At 40.4% G+C, this 22,812-nt stretch overlaps 1 protein-coding gene across 2 annotated transcripts in view; it reads right to left on the reverse strand.

Moving 5' to 3' along the window:
• The window catches only part of PDE1C (phosphodiesterase 1C, calmodulin-dependent 70kDa), a 320,002-nt gene that overhangs the window by 173,060 nt on the left and 124,130 nt on the right, over nucleotides 1–22,812 (reverse strand). The window contains exon 2 of one of the 2 annotated variants that reach the window (XM_010562367.1): nucleotides 13,664–13,690. The exons of the other annotated variant lie outside the window; for it this stretch is intronic. Within the exon in view, the coding sequence (XP_010560669.1) occupies nucleotides 13,664–13,690 (27 nt within the window). The remainder of the gene's footprint in view (nucleotides 1–13,663; nucleotides 13,691–22,812) is intronic. 2 annotated transcript variants of the gene reach the window in all.

Consider the following 22,812-nt stretch of genomic DNA (forward strand, 5'->3'; position numbering starts at 1 on the left):
ACATTTGAAGTACCCTCAGCATCCAAAGCATCTGCAGTGGGCTTGCACACGAGACATACAGAAGACCCATGCCCTTTTGAAGCCAGAGGCCACATGGTTTTGTGAAACAACATAGGATGTCTATGGGTCAGCAATTAAGTCCTCTGAGATTAAATTTGTGGGAGTTTAACTGACAGAGCTGGAAGACATGCTTCCAGACTTACTAATCCTTCTTCAGATCTGAGAGACAGCTAACACCTAATAACTGTGATACCTATTTTTCTGATCAAATAAGAAGCTTTCTACTTTTCAGTGAGCTGAGCTCCAACTCCATTTCAGAAGAACACCAGTAAGCTATATTCATTCAAGAGAAATACTCCTCAGATGGGGAAACACTGCTGAACTGAAACACAGAATTATTAAAAGCTGTATTACATAGTTATGGCTATTCAAGTGCCTTCCTATTAACCATATTTGTTAGACATCTTACAGCAAAGTAATGCCTAACAGTATACTTAAACTAACTTCATTTGGTGTCTTTCTGTTCTCCCTTGATACAAATCTAGCAAGAATTGAAAGACTCCTCTGTGTATTCCTGACCAAAATATGGATGTCATTTATTAATCCACTGAAAATGCATGTCATTTCTGAACATTAATAGTTGTAGTTCAATGAAAAAATATTACAATTTTGTGTGTCCTATTGAATTCATGCTTTCCTTAATGTTCTATGTCTGTTCCTCAAGCTGAAATCCTTCCACAGAGACAAACCCATCATATGCTCATGAAACCTGATGTTTGGGGTAGCACATACCTAATTCAGATTGAAAGCTTTTGCTGAATCTGCATGCATATGATGCTTTGAAGAAACGTGCTCTCCTAATTACATCCTTTCAACAAACATCTGGAAGAGTAAGCAGGTGAAAGCTGTAAAGTCTGCTCTTATTATAACAAAACAGTTTTCCAGATTAAGAATGGGCAGTTACCTATATGCAGACATCACAAAGTCTGCATCAGAAAAAGTCAGTCTTGTCTTTGCTTACCCTGTCTTCCCCATTTTCTGCAGCACATAGAACTTTACCAGTTGATTCACCAAGCAAGTCCCTCATCCATTCTCAATATATGGCAATCCAGATGTTATTCACAGCCCTACCAAAGTGTTATGCTAGAGGACAAGATGGTTTATTATGGTTTAGCTTGTGTTATTCCTGCTTCTGCTTCTCTCTCAACTTCTAACACCTCCTTTCAGGTGAAGAGACTGAAGAAGTTTGTCATCTTTTCTTCCATCTACATTTTTTGCTGCCACAACTCTATGTGCAGGTCCGTAGACAGTGTGCAAGGTTTCTCGGAGCCATGTTTTCACCACTGGATTAATAAGAACAACTCACAACTTTCCAGCTGCACATGGCAGAGGAAAATGCTTTTGCTAGTGATGCAACAAACTCCCTGCAGGTTTCAAACATCTGCGAGATTCTGAACCACCTTCTGTCATTTTTTTAACTGTCCTGAATTGGCCCCAGACCACCTGAGACAGAAGCCCTGTCTCCAAATCTAACCACTGCGCAACTCTTATCAATGCATTAGTATTAACTGAAGCATTAAAGGATAATAAAGATGCAATTTAGAAATATCTTGACATCTATTCTTTAAATTCCTCCCAAGTGAAGGCTACTGGACAAGTGATGAGGCAAATCCAGCTTTAATGATACTTTCCTTCTAAGATGTTTCAGTTCTGAATTCAGATGAGAGCACAGCATCAAGGCTATGCTGATAAGTGAAGGCAGAACATTGCCTTCTAGAGATAAGAAAGGTGAGAGTTGATGTTGATTGCCACTGGTCTCTCAGTGTTTCTCAAGGACACTGACAGAAAGTGTAGCATGGGCCTGCCCATAGGGTCCCACAGACGGAATAACTGGGATGCTGCACTCCCAGCATTCAGACCATCCAGCTGAATAACTGGGGTGAAATGAAACTGAACTACATCACATGCATTGGGAATGGTCATTTAGAAAGCCCCAAGAGATTTGGGAAAGGCTGTTTCTGCCATCACCAAACTTCTTCAGGTTTGGTCCCAAGAGTCAAAACTTTCAGGTACTTAGGATTTTCAGGTACTTAGGATTTTCCTCACACAAATGCTCTGCTGAGAACTGTTGGGGCCTCCAGCTAATTCACATCTCACTTTAAAAACAGGACAGACGCATCTATTCCATGTATCCTTGCATCTCCACACTGATAGTCACTGCTTCCAGGTGTGCCATGTAAGGTAGCTGTGACAATATTTCCAGACCCTGACATGAAATGATCCACAGCACTGCCCTCCTCTAGGTGACTGCTGTGTGTGCTGAGGGCAGAGTCCTTCAGGCTCTGGGGATAAAGCTCTCACCTCTGCAAGCTGCAGTGCTTGTCAGCCTTGCAGCCCCTCCCCTTGGCAAGCTTTAGGACAGGACTGAAGGTAAATTAATTTGGTCCAGCTTTTACAGTTTTCTTTCAAACAGCCATCAAAACACAGCATTGCTTGAGATAGCAACAAGGTTGCTGATTAATGATGTCTGCTGTCACTTCAGTCCTTGGTGTCTTTAAGCTCCGTCAATAAACAGATTGGTGCTCAAGTTCTTTGTGCCTCATGAGTCATTAAAATTGGAGCTATAACATGAAATAGAGCAAGTTGTTGTCACCATTGTTTATTAGTGCAGAAACTCCCAGAAGGAGCGTTTGTCATCACAATCTGAAAACATTCACAGTATTGCCAGGGGAAGAAAAAAAAAAATTAAAAAAAAATCACAGCTGCAATCTGTAAGAAAGCTGAAGTACAACCATTCCTATGGCTTACCCAGTCAAAAGAAAAAGCAGCAACAAGCTGATTGCTTCTCAGAGCATGAACACCATATTTTTATGACAGTCCTGTTTTTCTCTTCTAAGCAAATCTACTCCTGGCAAAAGGTGTTGGACTGGCTGCCTAGATCAAACTCACTTATTTATCCATATGCAACACAGTCAGCATTCATAGTCCAAATTTTTATTTCATTGCTATGCTTTAATCATGACCTATAGGAGCACAGTTCAGCAGCAGTTGGACAGTAGCTTAGTCTCTGTGCTTGCTCATTCCTTGAGCATTCTCATGAGAATCAATATGTTGTTTCATTTTGGAGGGACTTAATCAGATGATCCAATGCCAATAACTTATCTCACAAAACCACGAGATGTAAATCACAGGACTGTTGCTGTTCTGGAGCATGGATCCCACCAGCTCCTGCAGTGGGTAGTGGATAAGTATTTCTGTCTTGACTACAAGACAAAACTGGAGAAGTCCTTAGTCAGTAATCATTAAGTACTGCTGGAATTTGTTGAAATGTTATTAGGTAGCTGAAAAAAAACTCCAATAGCAAAATTACCAGCTCCTGTGGAACTAAGTTATAGTACTATCTGTTTTGATAGGACAAGGAGAAAAAAAAACCCTAGAATTTAAAAACATCTTTTATCAGACAAACAAAACAGAATAAATAGCTTCTACGTACAAAACTGGTTCACTTGAAATGTTGTCAGCATGTCTCACTTCTTTAAAATTTTACTCTTTTTTTGATTTAAAAAAAAAAAAAAAGAGAAAGTGCTATCTGCTGTGAATTTTCCCAGGAGGAACAAGCAAGAATCCAAGAACGAACCACTTCCATCCTATCCACTCATTACTATTAACATCCCAGACTCTGAAAAGCAACCCAATGAGACAATGGTCTACAAGCCTAGAATAACTGTGTATCACTGATCAGCAAGTCCAGAGAGCGCTTTTTGCACTGCATGAAGCATCGTTTCTGACAACAAACTTAAGAGAACAGAAGTAATTTTCCCCCTTTTACAAACAGCTGGTCCTAATCAAGACAATAATTAAAAATAAGCTGAAAACATGTTTTATGTAAATATTAGTCAAGAAAGGTTCAAAAGCTATGAACCTTGATTACATGCACCACCAAATCTGAATGTGCTGCACAGGAGCACAGAAATAAGATACTTGCACAAGTTAAGAGCAATAACTTCAGAAAGAAATCATGATTTAACTAAAGCACTTCTATTACGTTCAGACAATTGTTATTTCTTCTCTCTGAAGGTATGGTTGTAGCTAGGTAAGGGGGAACATGGATTTAAGTACTCTATGAATCAGAAGTAAGGTTAGGAATGAGCAGCTGTACTGAAAAAAGCACAAACTTAAAAAAAGGTTTTCTGACCAGGCATTGGAGGCCCAGATGTCCAAAGTCCTGCCCCTACATGTTGTGAGAAAAGAAAGTACTTCTCTACTGTAATTGTTACCAAAATCTGGCTGAGGAAAAAAAACTAAAAACAACACAACACAAAAAAGCCACAACACAGCTTTGGAAATGATTGTGCCAAACTTTACTCTTGAGAGCTTGGGATCAGTCATATTAAGCTGGATGCATCTGATGTACCTGTCGTGCACGTACCCGCTCACACATCCGCACAATCAGGCACTTTAGTAACTCTGAGTATGGTCAAACAACAAATTCACAATATAAATACCTCAGATATTTTACAAAGCCCTTGTGAAGCATAGTATGTGCAGGTAAGTACATAACAACTGGATGTTTCTGCTCAAGAAGCTCTTCCCCAGCAGGAGAACAATTGTTCTTCTGCATGATGACAGTCTAACATCATCATCCACTGGAGCATAACATTAATTCAAACCCTGAAAAAGTACACATGAAATTATGTAATGGGGTCTGCATCTCTTCTCACTCATCAGCAGATGGATGGGATTGAGGGAAGGAGATACACCAGCCCAAAACTGCAGTAAATTGTTTCTTAATCTTCTCTGTGGTGGTGCTCATTGAAGCATGTATTAAGCATATTAATATGTGATACCTTTTTAAAATAATGCACACACAAAGGAAGCCCAAGTCCTTTGCTTCTACTTAAGGCTTATTTTCCATTTTTGGTGTCAACACTTGGAAGCCAGCTTGTCAAAATACATTACTAGCTGTGCTCCCCTGTGCCTATGGAGATGGCATAGCACTCAGCAAGGATCTGCCAATGTTTTCACAAGAGACTCTCACAGATGTTTTCACCTTAATGTGCAATAAATCCTTTGGCCCAGAGAGAGTGCAGTGTCCATGTAAATATGACATAAAGATCTGGAGGACTTCTTCACCTGTCATCTAATTAAAGTTATATGCCATCCCCAAGTTATTATCTCAAAATAGGCAGGAAAACAGGGCAAACAAAATGTATTTGTTGGCGGGAAGAAAATTATTCACAATACTTGGATAGTCTATTGAGAATGTGGTAAACCAAACACAGAGCTTAATCAGTAGAAATCAAACAGAGAGACTCTCTGATGTGGCAATGAGGAAAGAGGGTTTATATCTTTCCCAGATTTTATAAGACTTGTTAGTGGCTCCAGTGTAATCCACATTAAAAGTGAGAAATTTCTCTTGAGAAAAAGTCACACTGCCAGAAGACAGCTGATTCTCTCCTGGGGCAAATTACCTCAGCAGCGATGCCTCATCCCTTGCATTTGATAGACTTAACAAAATGCCTTAGGATTCCCTCTTCATCATTTGCAAAGGAGACACACGTTTAGGAAGTGAGAGATTTTGAAGGCTGGAAGCTTATACAGGACTTCAATTATAATGCCCTCCCCCAGAGGAGGTCACCAAGTAAAAGCTCATTCCCACATTTAACTGCCAAAATGATGTCAGTTGCTAATAATTTTTTTCTTTCTCCTTCTCTCTTCCTTACGCCCCCCCGCCAATGATGTTGTTCTTTGGTCTGACTGCTAAATCAAAGAGAGCTATTAAAACAACTCATTGTGAATTCAAATTGAATTTGCAACACAGCTAAAATATAGGAGTTCTGAATTAGTCATGGAAATGCTGCATCTTAGGGTAATTTAAATGACCAGCTTTTTGTAACTACCCAGTGTACCGAAAATTGCCTAGAAATTGCTATATCTCATACATTATAAATGCTTGATGGGAAAAATCAATGGACTACCTATCTGCTACATGAAGCGCCGGTTCAGAGGGGTCAACTCATTAGCAGCTGTTGGGATTATCCGTTTGAGCAGATGCAATTTAGCATTCAGTTAAAAAAAAAAAAAAATATCCATTTAAGTTCTTTTGTTTTCTTCCTTCTTTTGGTGTTTTATTCCCCAGGAACTTCTGGATGGTCAACTGAACAGTAGAGTGATACAGCCTAGGAGCAGCAAGTGGCAGTGGGATCCCAAATCTTAGGGATTCCCACTTGTTTCTTGAGGTTTCCCTTGGAGGGAAAGCTTTTCAACAGACAAGACTCTGCTTCTGTGTGTACTGTGTGTTAGTGGAAGACCGGTGGGATACAGAGAGCCAAGACCAACACCTGTCTTCCTTATGCTGTGGATTAGAAAAATTCACATACAGTTAGGACAGAGGTATGAAGAGGAACAAGGGAATTGGAAATGGCAGCTAAGGAAGGACTGGAGACAGATGTCTTAACATTTGTGTTAACACTTATTTTCAGGAAATAAAGCCAGATTTTTTTTCAGATATTTATGCAGATCTTCTGTGAACATTGAGACATTAATCAAGAAATTGCACTGCTAAGAAGAGGAAAAGGACATAAAGAGAAGTTCAACAGAGCAGCCTCTGCCTTTGCTGACAGTTACATTAAGCTCCAACAAAAGAAGGCCCCTTACTAGGGGTGTAAGATGTTTTCATCCAGACTTAGGAAATGAGGGATTGCAGGAATAGCAACCATCTTAGCCTCCTCCTTCTTACATTACCAACAAGTCCATCAAAGTTAATGTCATTTTCACTAAGGAAGTTTCACTGGGTTGCATGCATCGAATCTGAGTAATTCACTTCTCAGAGGCAAAACAAAAAAAAAAAAGATTTTAAAAAAATCAATAGTATTTTACAGGAAGATCATGTCTAACAGGCAATAATATAGAGCTTAACTGAATTCTTCATTAAGTTTTGTTATGCTTCTTATACAAATTAGGTGTAAATCATGGGAGAAGAACTCCCTGTTACATCCCCTCACCAAATCCTAATCTAAGTCTCCAAACATGTTCAGTAAAGGATCTCAGATTAACTGAAATGGAAATGAACACTTATCTGTGCACCCACAAGCAGCATTATATTCCACACCTGTAAGGAATGAAAACTGCAAAACCCCAAAGAAAAAAGCAAGCCACTTCAATTTAGCTAAAAATAAGTCAGTGAAAAGAGCATTGGATGTCACTGAAAGAAGCCAAACTAACCCAATGGGAAGGTGTCAGGAGACTGGGTTTATTCTTCTCCATGCAGCTTTCCAGATTCACACATGCACTACTTTGGTTCCAACTGGTGGAAACAGAAGTGCCAAAATAGCATAAGGCTGTAGAGTATCTAATCTATATCACTTATTTTTAGTGTTAACCACCCAGGTGCATAGCTAGTGAAAAACCTATTCTCCAGCAGCTTTTTTCCAGACAACTTTTTGTAACAAAACCTAGAAAAGTAGTAGGAGGCACAAGGCAACTTCAGCTCTGCACTCTCCCCAAGATGAGAATCAGAAAAACTTGTCAGGCACTAAGAACTTTCAAAAAGAAAGCATCTATACTTCACAAAGTCATTTTGGTTGGAAAGTCTGATACCAAACAATGTTGATACCAGTTTATCTTCATTAAAGTCTACAACTTTTGAATGTAATTTTCATTTCACACCAATCTTACTCTAGCAAAAAGGGAATGAATCTTGCAAATCTAGGGGCTACAAATAACTTCTAACAAACTGACACAAACAGTATCCGTAAAATCTGAATCCAGATGATATCACGATTACATTTTGAAAACCAGTGTCAGGTACAGACAGAGGTCCAATGCAAAAGCAGGAGTGTGTTATCAGTTCTGCTGAAAAGATATTGAAGTTTATGGCCGAATTTCACCTAAACATGAACGCTTTATGAAAAACCTGAACATAACTTTCTTTTGATAGGTAAGGACACTTGTCACCACTGTATTTGAGTAGCATAAGCTACTTCTTCCATTTTCTAATCTGGCAAAATCCGTTCCTTATCAAGCAAGATGTGTTATTGATAGAACAAATTCTGCACATCCAGTAATAGTTTAGGTATTGTAAATCAGCTGAAAAACTATGCTCAATATATTCAATATTTTAATAGTCATTAATCAGTAAGGACTTATATTTATTGATAATTATTCAGTACTATATAAGATATTGAATAAAATTAATTTTAGTAAAATAATAGGAATATATATCAGCAAGAAAGATTTTGTCACTATTTAATCATGTTTCATAATTATTTTGAACTTACTCCTGCTCTGGATAAAGAAGATAAGTCCCATTACTCATGTCAGGAATCTAAAATGCATACCTTCCTCTACCAGAGCCATCATATTAAGAAATAGCTGCCTCCTTTTGGGGTAGAAAAACTGAGCAAGATCTCAAAAGCATGAAAAAAAATAACAACATACATGTGTATCTGTATGGAGTCCAATTTCAGTGCCTCTTCCAGCTCTCTTAAACAGAGGGAAATAGGAGAAGGACAGAAAGAGGGAGGGTATGTAAAAGCCTCCATCACTTCCAATGTTTCAATGTTTTCCTCTTACAGAAAATGTCAGGAGAACAAAAGCTGGGATTTTCTGAAAGGCAGGTTTCCTCCTCTCCTCTCAACATGAAGTTTCCCTACACATAGCCAAGCAATATAAACTTTCTCTGTGAATTAAAGCACAAACTCCATTTAAGCTTTGTTAACTTGAACCACAGCCTCTTTTTCAGAGCTGTGCAATGCTGCCAGTATCTGACTGCACTTAAACTACAGTAGAAGATCATTCAGGTTGCAAAGTCAAGCACCCAGAAAGCTAGCGAATATCACATTAAGGTTGCCAATGTCACTTTAATTTGCCCCCTTCACATACGGATTAATTATAAGCTTTACTTACGTGACCACGTTCATTTTTTTCCCAAAGCACCTATGCTTCCACAGTGCAATGAATACAGAGCACTCAACAAATCAATACGTTTTTTACTGAAATTAAGTGTTCATTAAATTTAACAGAACCAGTTCCACTTGTAATATTATAGAAATAAGCCAGCAGATCTCTTTTTGCTCAATGCCCAGCAGCCTTGAATTGAAAATTTAACATCAGTTTTCCTGAAATGCAGAGTTTCAAGAAGTCCCACTGAAGTTACAGGGAGCTGAGGAGGTCTCAGCACTCAGAAGACTACGCTTTACAAAGAACTTTGACACATCAAGTCATGCACTGTGTGTGCATGCTACTGATTAGGATATCAACCTTTAATGCATCCTATATTGCTGGAGTTGCTCGGATACTATATATAAAGAAAAACTTGAGTTAAGCAGTATTATAATTACTTGCACAGCTTAAGGAATTAGGGGTATTTTTATTATGTGTAATTAAGATAACCTTGCAAAGTCAATAGATAAGCTATGGAAATGAAATGGTATCAGAGCTAAGGACTAAGCACGTTGCCAAATTAAGTAAATTGATGAATGCCAAGAGTTAGGGCCCCAGTGATGTTCTCAAGAACAAAGAGCTGGAAGAGACAACCTCCAGAGGTCCCCTTCAGTTTACACTATTCTATTAATGGCAGTGACAACTACCACCATATATAATGCCCTTACTCAGACAATCAGCTTTGAGAGAGCACTGATGCTTCATTCCAATGAAGATCTCTTTAGTGTGTCCTAACAGCACTAAAGGATGAGATTAATCCCAGCAGAGTTTTCCTCACAGGATCTGGTCCCGAGTAAATGCCTAACTTAAAGATTACCTAGAATGAGACTTGCAAGGATATAAATTTACCTGCATTTTGAAATAATCCAGAACAGACAGTGGATTAATTTAATCTAAAGAGGTATCAGTATGAGTAACCCTGAAGATGACTATCAACTAAAGTTGGGGAAAAAAAATATACTTTTCCACTTATTTTGTACATAACACCATTTGTGCATTTATCGTTTCACCTCTTGTGCCACATAGTAACATAAATACATCACACTTTTTTTTTTTTTTAAGGAAGAACATGTTCACATTCAAATTTTCCTCCAAGAGTAGATTAACTAAATGCTGGAGCAAACTGGAACTTAGAAGCACAGACATAGGTGAGAAAGAATAGGAAAGTGTGGGAAAGGGATGGAAAAGATCTCTGCTTATGAATTTCCTGCCTGATAGTCTGAAGTAGAAACAACAAAACCCTTATGAAAATTAGGGAAAGCTTGATGTTCCGGCCATGTGCTTTGTATCAGATGTCAACCTTTTTTAATCAGAGTACAATCTTTTTTAAAGAAACCACATTAGTATTTTGCAGGGCCCGTTAGGATGCTTCTTTCAGAGTCACAGCCGTATTTCAAAGGCACTTTGGTTACATTTCCTTTTCTACTTTGTACTTCATGTATAGCATTAACAGGTACTTAGGGGAAAAAATTCATCCATGCAAGATAGATGGATAAAATATCAGGACTCTTTTTACTTGACTTTTATCCAAAATTAGTCCACTGTAAAAGAAGCATTTGCATCTTAATAGAAAATTAAACTGTACAATTAACCGACATGCAGCTAAACTAAAACAGCAACACATGCAATTCTGTGTTACTGGTGGAGCAAAAAAGCATGGCTGTGGATTGTAATGGAGAAAAATTTATGCCATGTAAGCTATCACAGATTATTTATCTGACAAATTTTGAGAAGACAAATAGGACTTTAGTGAGTCCTTAGAAGTGCAAAACTGCCTGCACTAGCTGAATGTCACCCAAGCGGACGAACCTAATCTAGAAGGGGATTGCCAAGGGCTACCTGAAAGGCTCATTTCCCTTTTAATCTCCCAGGGAGATAAAGGTGCAGGAAAACACTGGCAGCCCACAGCTGGCTGTCTTCAGGATAACTGGGAGTTTCAACAGTCAAATCAAACATGACTGAGGTCTCAGGTGCTCCAGAAAATTCAAGACAGCTTTGGCTTCCCATCTAGTTCTCCCTCTTGCAGACTACCTCTCCAGTCACTATTTAATAAGCTATCTACTATTCACTTACCTAAGGGGAACGAGACAGAAGAATGACAGAAGACCTGAGTTCTGATTAAATATCCTGCTTCTCTGGTATTGCTGTGATTAATCTACATCACAGTTCAGTGGTTCAGATGCAATTATCAGGTTGAGACTAATGAAATTAGGGTTGTCTAGACAGCTGTGAAACTTCCAAGTTTATGAGGAAAATCATATCAATATATTATTGTTACAAAAACATTTTAGTCAACTCAGTTAACAGAATGATCAATGCAAGAGTCAATGTCTGTCATTTCCAATTACAATTTTAGAATGGCTCAGATTTTTCTCTGACTCTTTCTCCTCAAGTTTTCTTGCACATACCTCATCTTCCTTCCTAACAGGTCTGCACTCAGGGTAAACTGTTTCTTTACACTACAAGGTAGAGGACTGCAGTGTTTCTCCTACATAGCTAAGTGCTGCTTACTATCACCTAGGCATTCTTATGTGATAACACACCCCAAAGAGAAACAAAAGGAAGAAGATGCAAAAGGAAGCAAAAGATCAATTCAGTTCAGCTGCCAGTCACCCTTCAGAGCCTGGTGATTTAAGAACCACCAAGATCTTTTCGAAAAAAACATAACAGGAAAAAAGAAAACCCCACAACAGACGAATGTGGGAAATGAAGGTGGAGACCTGAGCCAAGTCATCAGTTTATTTTCATTGCTGGAATTACCAACTCAACGAAGAGATGCTACTTAAAACCAGCCTTTAAATGAACTGCTGTCCTGCCACGTCACTTTGCTGGATGTTACACTTCTGCATCAGATGGCAGTATGTGCAATTTCCCATTTAGCATCTTACCTTAATCACACAGCAGGTGGCAAATTCAAGTCAGAAGCTTACTAGACAGCTAATTTGCCCTTGGTGCTGGCAAAGCATGGTTCCCAGCCACAGCAGCTACCCTGCTGCGCTACACAGCCCTCCAGCCACCAGCCAGCACCCGCTGAGCAAGGTTATCAGGAGGTTATCAGCTCAGCAATGGCTGTGTGCTGGTCTCTGGAGCAGCCTCTTGCCTCCACAGAGCTCACACCAATTGTTAGACATGAGAGGGCCAAGAAGCCTGCCTGCCCAGCTGTCGCAAGGGCACAGACCACCAGTCAGGCAGCAGGCATGGGTAACAGTGAGAGAAAAAAAAGAAAGTTCAAAATCCCTTGGGGCACAAAACTTAACCCTGGAATGGTATGTTCAAACAGATTGACATATTCGGTTCTCTGTATGCGTTGATATAACTGTGTATTCGGCTTGTAGGAGCTTTTAACATACTTCATCTCCCTTTCAAGGCTTACAGAAAGTCTCCCATACAGAAGAAATGCCGAACACAAACCTCTCTGATGCCATGGTTATGTACACAAAACACACTCAGATAAGACACAGTACTCTGGACAATGTGAGCAGTGCAGGGGACACACAGAGAGCGATCATTCATTCTAGAAACCATCTCAGCCCCAGAACAAATCCTCTTGCAGCAATTCAAGATCTCTGGTCAGAGGCATGTTCCTAATTAATTAACAATCATGGCAGCCACAAGGGAAATGGGAAGAAAGTAGAGCTGCAAACAGAACTACAGTGTCAGCCCCACATTTAGGAAAACAACCGGGAGCACGTATACCTTCTTCCTGTTCTTGTGTCTCACACCTCACAATGCCCACCTGCACAGTTCAGCACAGAAATCTCCAAATCAGTTTTTTCCATGTCATAGCTCAAACCCACCTCATCCGCGACTCAAGCCACCACACTTAAGTCTCTTGTGGCTGTGACACACAAGCACACACATAGCCTGTCCTGCCAATGCTGCATTGGAGTGATCATCTTCAGCACAGGGTGACAGCAAACAGGAGGTGTGGCTGTGATGTCTTAGCCCATCACATCATCATGTTGGCTTACCTGCCAGCTCTTTCCATCATCACACAACTTTAAAGGGCACATTCAGCAGAGCTGGAGAGTTTAGTCTTTAGAAAGCCCTCTGCAGGAGTCTCAAATCCAGTTAAAGTCAACATGAAGTAAAGATGCTCGGCACACCATGAGATTAAGTCACCAATTAATACTCCACATGCAGAGGAGGGGGAGTCAACTCAGCACCAAAAAACTTTGTGCTGCAAAGTGCATGCTCTGAAGCAACCAGGCACAAGGGCTCCCCAGAAAGAAAAAATGAATCTGTCAAAGACCCCCATTGGGCCTCCCCCTCCTGCAAGGAGGCAGTAAGATAACTAGATCAGGTAGCTGTAATAGGGCCTGTTAATCAACAGGATCCCCATTTTCCTTCAGTCTCCTGCAAAGGCACAGATCATTAGCAACACTACAAGCCCACAATTCACTTCGTTATTCCAGCATGAGTAAGCGGTAGGAGTTAGAACCAGCAGATCTTGCAGAAGGAACAGAGTGACGTTTATTAGGGTTTGACCTTCAAGGATAAATATTTTTGTCCTTACTCAGGGAAAACTACCACTAATGTCAGAGGGGATTTGGAGCAGCAGCAGTGCAAGATGAACCTTCAAAGGGGGAAACAATCAGTAGAATGGCATTTCCCTGCGAACAAAACCAATCTGGTAACAGGAAAATCCTCCTTCAAACCCCTAACAAAAAGAGACAGACGACTCACAAATACCTTCCAGTCCTCTGCGATTTACTCTTACCTTTGTGACGTTTTCTTGTATTTTCTCCTGCAGGAAAAGAACAAAATACAACTGAGATAAGAAGGCTCCACTGGTGAGGAGGAGAAAAGGAGAGGGTCAGAAATCAGGAGCAACAAAGTCACTTCTGCCATGAGATCGCCCCAAACCTGATGTAGCCATTCCCTTCTGCTGACCTCAGTGGTGGTTGCCACTAACTTCAGTAGAAAAAGGTGTGTGTTTGCCTGTATGCACATCTTGTCCTTTCTTGTAAGACAGGGTTGCTGCAGTTAGTAAAGAATGAGTTATTACTCTAAATAACTTAACAGGAAGTTCAAGTGGCAGAAACTTACTTCTACTTACTAGTAGTAAAGTAGTTTTTATGTCTCCATCCAGCAGATAAGTATGGCCTTATCTGTGGAGAGCCCACTAAGATAGAGTGGTGGTGATGTGATGCATCCAACCACGCTGGCTGTGGTCACTCAGTGGAAAACCCCAGTGGTTTTACAGCAGCCTTGCTCTAAAAAGAAAGTCTACATCCTACCAAGTTCTGTACTCCACCAAATCCCAGATACCACACCACAGAGCTTCACTTCATTGCACGTATCTTGGGACCTGAGCCCAGGACCAGGAATGCCAAGAGCGGATAAGCATACTGACAGCACCTCTTCTCCTCCCCAACCCTTACACCACATCAATTGCAGCAAAGGCTGTAAACTTCTTACTCCTCTTAGCATGGCAGATGTTGTCTTCTACAGTAGACGATGGCACAAGTTGCCAATGCTCAGAGTAAGGCAATAATCATGAGCCCTTCTGCATGGTTACTTATGTGGCTATACAGTTAGCTGCAGAGCTGTATCGGCACTGTATGTTTTCTGTGAGCTCTTGATCCTATGGCAGCCTTTTCCAATGGTTTTGCACAGTGCCCGGCAAAACGGGGCATTGATTTCACTTGAGCTCAGCTCTGCTTTTATGTTTTAAAGTAAAGCTAATGATCTCTAAACTTCACAAGCAGTGATGGGAACAAGCATCAGTGTGGACTGTGATGAGGAGTGCAAGATCAACACCCTGTTGCTTAGCCATACACTAACAGACATTCCCCACCTTTTCAATGTGTAGGTAATATTGTTAGAATGGGTCTACTGCTATAAGCATCAAGTTCTGCTTTTTCACCTCTGACACTACTGCACATGGAAAATTGTGGCTAAGGCAGGCCCAGAAAATCCAAACAAGGAGTTTTGTTTCTTAAAAATAAGAAGAAACATAGCAAAAAGGAAGGTAGTGCTATTTTCTACTTAATAAGAAGCATGAATAATGTCTCCTGGCTGTCAAATGTTTCATCTAATATTACCTTTAGAAATCGTACTCATGCTTGTACCTGCTTCTGTATTCTGGCCATGTCAGAACCATAAAAATCCTAGATATGTACTTTTAAAGGATTTTAAAATATTTCATTTACACTTTACTGTGTGAAGATTTACTTATTTAAACTTGAATAGATGCAAAGGAGTAAAAGAGCAAACATTCATAGCAGTATCAAGATTCTAGCTTACTGGCATTCAGGATGCTGACACATACAAGCAGAAGCTCACTTAGACATACCTGATTCTAAGAGAATTTTTAATTTTAATTTCAGAAGGGCAAAGAGTAGAAATTTCATTTTGAAGAGTTTAGATTCAGGAGTTTATATTCTGACAAATACAGAACTTCACTAAACTTTCATGCAAAAAGAAAATGCTGAAAAAAACCCCCACCTGATTGGCCATTCCAGTCCAGGTTGATTAAAATATCTTATTCCCAAGAAATCCAAATTTGTTTACATTTCTATTTCTGCCATATAACTTTTTAAATTTTCAAATGAAGTTATTTAGAAGTTAATTCTTTCCCCTGGAAGTGTCTTACAGTACATTCCAGCACCATCAGAAATATTTTTCCCTTTATTGGTTAGTGACTTTTACATCTTTTTATAAAGTGCTTCTCTTTCAGCCATGCTTCACGTTTAAGCAAAGATACCATTCATTAATTCCTGATTAGCTAAAATTTCCTTGTATATTTTAAAGAGGTGACTCAGCCTTAAAGTGCTCTTTGCATTTGAGTAACATCACTTTTCTGATCAGTTACACCTTTAATGTTCCTTTTACTCGAGAATATTTTTACTGCATTAGAAAACCGTGTAGCATCACAGATGACAGTGCTGGGAAAAAAGCATTTGCCTAGTCATAAGAGTTTTAAAAACATGTATTTTTTAATTATTGTTTATTGTTTCCACACCTGCAGTCCAGTTACAGTCAAGGTTTACGTGTACCAAGTTAGTGACTGCATTTACAGGCACTAAATTTGCATGTTACAGTTGAAGAGAATATAACTAAAGGAACCCTTGTTCATAGATTCAGTATCACTACTGCACACACTTGCATTAAAAGGAACACCGCTAGCAGATTCTGATATCCAGCAAAAAAAATTCCTGTATGCCTGAACTTTTAGCATTCCAAAATCTACCTGCTTCTTGCAAACAGGGAAATTAGAAGGTGTCTCTTTTAATACCACAGCCAGCATCATTGGTTGGCTGCAATCAGCAACCATGTGTGAATTAACAACAGGAAACTGGAGGGTAGGGATTTTGGTTTGCTTGGTTAGGGGTTTTTTGTGGGTTTTTGTTCAGCTGTTTATTTTAAAAAACATGTGGGACAAGCTATCCTGGTTTATCTCCCCAGGAAAACTCCATGCAGAGAGGAACTAGTTGCTAAATTGCCTTTAGCAGATGCTCTGGGATAAACCTGGAAACAGACACATCTTCCAGTCAAGCTCAAGGGACACGTGATTTTCTGAGCAAACCCAAGCTATCCCTTTTTCCCAGGAGGGAAAGAATGAGAGAGACATAAAGGAAGTGGTGTAACAGCTTCCCACACCTGCGGGCCATCCTGTGCTCATGCCTGCAAGAGACTTACTGATACTACCAAATCTGCATAAGTTCAGTTTCCTTTCCTGCTGCACACGTGCCATGCTAGAACTGCCGCATCCATTCAACTCCTGCTACCTGCTGGAATGTATTACTCATAGGTCTACATTTAGCTTACATTAAAAAAAAAAATTAGAACAAGGTAGATTTTTGTTTTTCATGCTGAAGAGAATTAGCAGGTGACACACTAGGTAGGCCCTATATTACCACTATAAACTAGAAATAACTTCACTGAACTTAATGCAATTACACCTGCACGAGTGTAGTATGAAGTGAGCCAGTCCTAGTACAAGAAGGCTACGGGAGCTGAATGAAAATAAACCCAGTAAGCGTTTAAAAATTGGTATTTTGTAACAATCAAAACTAAACAAAGTGGTGGGTGGGACAAAATTTTTTACTCAGATGAGATGAAGTCAACAAGAGAGTTGGGCCCACTATTTCAGTATCTGCTCTTCTGGGGATGAATGAATCTTTTGTGTGGCTAGAGGAACACCACAATATACTGGTCCAACATAAAATTAGGACAGACTTTTGAAGGTATTTAAGCACGAATAAGATGTAGCTAGCTACAGCTATATGGGCACTCAACTCCCATTGAAATGAACAGTCATGCAAAATTTCTCTCTGTGCTTCGATGCCCATCAACTTCTTCAAGGCTAAGTATCTGTTCCCAGGGTTATGTTTCTACCTCTGCCATTTAATTCCGGTGCACCCTCAGGCAAATTGCTTTCTGCCTATATTTCCCCATCAGACCCTTTTCCAGTAGTTTGTTAGCTCTTCAGCGTTGTGACCTTAGCTGTATGGGGGTTTGCACATCAATTTATGACAGTGGGGCATAACTGGAGCCCAAATAACACTACTTTTGAGTTGTTGCAAAAAGTGCTCACCCTTCCTGTGCATCTAGAAATCTAGAGATGAAGAGAATTTAAGAGAAACACACAAAAAACATGTCTGAATTTGGTAATGACATTCTCAGGCCTTAGTCTTCTGAGAGAGGTAGGTGAGTTAATGTGACTGAGTAGGTACGAAGAGGAGTGAAGATGGAGAGGTTGGGGGAATTAAGTAACTCTGCCAACTGCTCTGTGTTTGCCCCATAATCATATAACTCAGAGCATCAACTACCTAGATGAATTGCTCCTTCACTCCTACACAGCCTCCAAAGAATTAACTAACCACTTAATTTTTTTTACTCGTAATAGTGGCTTGGTTAACATGGTATTATTCCACATGGTTTGGTATTAATGGTGTCTTTTCAGTATACAGAGTAAAACTGTGGGTGCTGCAGAAGTAATAGGAGGATGTTTGCCTAACTTCATCTCTGGAAATTTATCCTAAATTCTTAAAGTTAATGAGCATCACGCTCTGCTCACACACTGCTGCTAGAAACTAAGGGTTATATCTGCCCTTGGTAAGGGGGCTTGTAACTTCAGTGCAGTCATCAGCCTTAGGCCACCAGCTGATGGACCTGCGGTTAACAACCTGAGGTACACACAGGTGAGTGCAGGTGACACTTCTCAGTGAGTTAATGCTTCCCAGCTCAGGAATGCCAAGTGCCACAAGCATGTCCTTAGCCTGCTGAGATGGTGAAGTGGCTCAATTTTCAGCCACTCACAGTGGCTCGATCTAACGCATTTTGTTTTGCTTGGCCATTGCAATGGGTTCAGAGGGCACACACAGTTGGTCAAAGCAGTTTAGCAAGCCAGACAGATCTTATGAAGTCCTTAAAACTCGGTGGCCTGTACTCTCCCCTTTGTACCACCACCAGCTGACAACACACAAGCCTGGATCTAACGCAGCGTGTGCTTTCAGGCTGGATCTGCGCTGCTTGGTAAAAAAGAGGGCAACAACTTTTTAGGGCACCAAGAGACTAGCTAAAGTGAATCTGCTGCAGGAGTTTAAAAAGATATTGCCCCCAGCCACCTTGTGCACAGCGCCCTGCCACAGGTCAGCACCCTCGCAGCACAGCTGGCAGACACAAGCGCATCCCTGGGCATCAGCTGCTTCAGTGCAAAGTTCAGCCTTTTGGCTTAAACTGCCAACAATGGTGGTTTCAAGCAAAGACACCAAGTTTTGTACAGCCACAGCTGAGGCACACTCCTTACTGCCCACTCTGTGGTGGAGGCAGAAAGGAAAAGGAAACTACCGGGACATTAACTCCTCTGGCTAATGCAGCGAGCCTCGCCAGAGCTTGCCTGCCGTATCCTTATTTTTGTTGCTGACAGTGGTAAACATGATCAGAGCAGGAGAGGGAAACTCCTGCCTGAAGAGGAACATCTTAAAAAAGCAGCAACTTCTTCAGAGGAACCACAATTCTTGAAGAAAACAGTTGTCACAAGCAAATATTTAAAATTAGTTATTCATAGGCTCAAGGAGAAAGAGGGACTTTTCCTATTCTATACTTAGAAGCTTTATAATTAGCATGTTTCAGATGTGAGTGGGAGCTTAATCATCCATTAACTAAAGCACCCAACAACATCAGTCCTTCAGTACTGGAGTCCCACTACGTCCATAGCTCACGCAAGCCAGGGCTATTCATCTCTGCTTCCCTGCAGGGCTCCTCTCACCAGCATATTTGGAAGCACTGAGAGAAAAAGCCACCTTACTACGATGAAACATCCACCTCATAACATGCACATTCTTGCAAGTCTTTTTCTTTTCTTTCCTTTCTGCCACAGCTGGGCTTCTGATGTTAGAATAGGTGTTAAGATAGCTCTACTAAAAGCTTGTTTCACAGTTTAGCAAACCAACAGTGAGATAAGCAATGAAATTTGGCAAAAGAGAAACAAGTCTGTCTACAGGTCAAACCTGGAAGATTCTTCCTGCTCTTTTGTTACCCATCAGTGAATCTATGGCTTTACTGAATGATATCCCTCCCCTTTCTTTTTCTGTAAGAGCTGACCACAATTCACGTTTACCACTTTTGTCCCCAAATCCTTCCAGCTCATTGGTCCAGAATCCCTAAGATTTCCCCTTGATGGCCATGTCTAGGCAGGAGGGTTAAGAGCATTTCCCAGCTCCCAAGCCCAGGTGCCCTCTCTGGCCGTATCACAGTGGCATAGCAGTTCATACTGCGGGTAGGCGCCATCCCCCTGTGTGGCACTCTCAGGGTGAGGTGGCTGGGGGCTCATATCAAGCTAGATTTTCTGATTGATAGGATCACTTAAATAAATTGAAAATCTTCTCTCCCAGCAGCTCAATATTCTGAATCATGCAATGCATTACCAATTAATCATCATCATCACAGGATTAGTGACGCATTTACGTTACGTTACCAAAGCCTATATTAATAACCATGTATAAATCAATTCACAAAAACCCAATCTCAGAGCACAGACTACAGACTGGCATCTGTCAAAGCTCAGGATCCCGTGAGAGCCCTGACCAGAACTCAAAAATATATTGAGATCGCCAGACTTCAAAGGGTATGATGCCATCAACTCCTGCTGGGTTTTTAATTCCTTAATTGAAACAGGAAGACCAGCTTTCTTGCTTTACTCACTCTCTATTCAATTAAAAAAAAAATAATAATTTATTTTTTCTTCCACATGGGCTGTTTACCAGAATACTGTGCTAAGTTAAAAACAATACAATCAAAGAGACTACTGACAGCAGAGGAGAAGAAACAGTAAGAAGTGGGTGAGGAAAGAAGGAAAGATTTCAGCTGATACTTGAAATTTGATGGAGAGTTTATGTGGGATTTTTAAAAAACAAGACGAATGATTTTAAATTGGACCTTGAACTACATGGGGACATAGTGAAACCATGAAAGGATGTGGCAGTCACTTGTCTCATTTTAAGTAGATTAGAAGAGCCCGCATGCTCTCAAGCATGGGCATGTGTGGCACAGGCATACAAAGACAAGAAGCGTTCAGAACTTGAAACATGTATGATGATTTCAGTAGAAATGGAGACAAGACAGTTGAGAGGCACAACAGATTTACAGCCAAAAAAGGAGGGAAAAACATTCATTATCTTGGAAACAAGAAGTACTGCTACAAAGTGGAAATGAAGCTTGCACTCAACTCACAATCAGTAAATAATGTAGGTAAATAATTCAAGGTCAGAAAATGTCCTCACTGATTTTGCCTAAAGAAAATGCTATTTTGATAAATTTTAGCTGATGTGGCTGACCATTGGATTTTACCAGTCTAGTTACTGAGTTTTCTAAACGACTGGGCAAAAAAACCCTTGCAGCTTCATCTCCAAAATGGATTGCAATCATTAGGACATATGAACGAACAGTTGATGTCTCTTGTGCTGCCCCTGCTTTGCTGGCCCTTTGATAGGGCTCTTGCCTGTGCCTTAACAACCAGGTTCCCACTTGGTCATTTGGGGTCTAATGTGTTTACTGAGTCCACATGAAGCATAGCTGGAGAGGCAACGTGTTTAAATTCTCCTTACAGAAAAGCCTCTGTGACAGCACAGGTGGTGAGGAATTTCTTTTGCAGTACAAACCCAAGGTAGCTGCAATCCCTTCTCTATCCATTTAGTAAAGAGTGGACAGAGCCTGGAGGTGTTACAGATGGGTGTTACAGATATGATCTGAGCAGACTGATGTTAACAACACTATTACAGTATATGCTGTCATGAGAGCTGTTGACCTTAAATTGCACTCGAGTCCAAATTCCTTTGTTGTTTACACAGCCAGAGTGCTGGGTACCAATTCCCTAGCAAAGCAGGGATTCAAGTATGGGGAGGGGGAAGGAGGAAAGCGGGGTGGTAAGAAGGGAGTCGCTCTCAAGATTTGCTCCTGCAGATAATGAGGATACAACTGACTTGACCTACTTGGCACTACAAACTCAACCCACAGCTTGATCTCATCTCCCAAGGCTAGTGTAAAAGCAGCCACCTATTGACCATGGGCAAGACCCTATACAGCTATAATAATTTTATTCAAGCAGTAGAAGAGAGGTGTATTAGTTGACGGTATTTTATTTGCCACTGACGTAAAGATGAGCTGTGATGAATTGTCATGATTTTGTTTAGTTTCATTTCAACGAAGGGCAATCATAGCTTGCTCAAACTTTGATAAACACCACTGGCTATCAGAAGAGGCAAGGTAACTGCTGTGTGTCTTTCCATGGCACAGTACGTATACCAAATGAGGAGAAAAAGCAGCATAAGAAAAGTTTACTAAATTGATCTGCATTGAATACTGTCTGTATAGGAAGGTTTTGAGCAAGACAGCCTGAGGTCCAAGGATCTGCAGGGAGCACTGGGAACACTGCAGGCGCAATTGAGCACTCCAACTTCATCACCAAACAAGGTTTTCAGTAAGGCCAAATCAGAAGGACAAACTCAAATTCAGTATTGCAACTGCCCTGTGCTGGGCAACAGACTGGACTGGGATTTTAATGTGTTAGCATCTTAACTACAAAAGAAGTCAGCAAATATTGTTGTAAAAACTTCTAAAACTATGATTTCATTCATGTAGATTTTGTACAGAGCTAGGACAGTTACTGAAATCTTGAGGTTCTTCCTCTATATTTACTCGGTTTCCCATCAGTCCTCATGTAAAAAAAAACCAAAACCCCAAACCAACCAAAACCACAAACAAACAAAAACAACAAAAAAACCCTGCCATTGCAGTTGGTGTGGATTTAGCTGAAGAAAAATATGAAGTAAAAATTAAAATGGCTCTACTTCTGAAAATCTAACCTTTTGAAAAGAATATGATCTACTGCTCATTCTGCTTTTTTCTTAGTACACAACAAGCAAATTCTCTTGTGCTTCACACATTCTCAAGAAAAGTGCGTGCTCATAAAAATGCAGTTACAGAAAAGTACATTTCAGGAAAATAAAGTCCTGAGGTCTGAAAAGAATATAGAGCAGTTCTCAGTATTCATGCTTAAAAAAAAAAAATAAATAAGGATTGTCAAATCACCATAGTGTATGACCTTCACATATGTACTATTTGAAAAATAGATATATACTTAGTCTGACGGAGTGTTGCTTTCTAGCTGGCCACTCCAGATGACTTATGGAAAATTTGGCTCTGAAATTAGTAAAGGTGATGACCTGCAAAGTACAGGATGGGTGGTACTTCAACATGCCTATTCTGTAGCCTCTCCCACTGGAAGAGATTGTGGTACTTAGTGCACAATGGGATCTGAGGGGCCAGGAGGGAAGAATACCTCCCCGCTCCTCTGAGGATAGATGTGCTTCAAATTGTGTTTACACGGCACTGACCTCCACAAGTGGAATGCCGCTTCCT

Source organism: Haliaeetus leucocephalus, unplaced genomic scaffold, assembly GCF_000737465.1.
Source record: "Haliaeetus leucocephalus isolate CR32 unplaced genomic scaffold, Haliaeetus_leucocephalus-4.0 Scaffold159, whole genome shotgun sequence".
NCBI classification, from domain to species: domain Eukaryota; kingdom Metazoa; phylum Chordata; class Aves; order Accipitriformes; family Accipitridae; genus Haliaeetus; species Haliaeetus leucocephalus.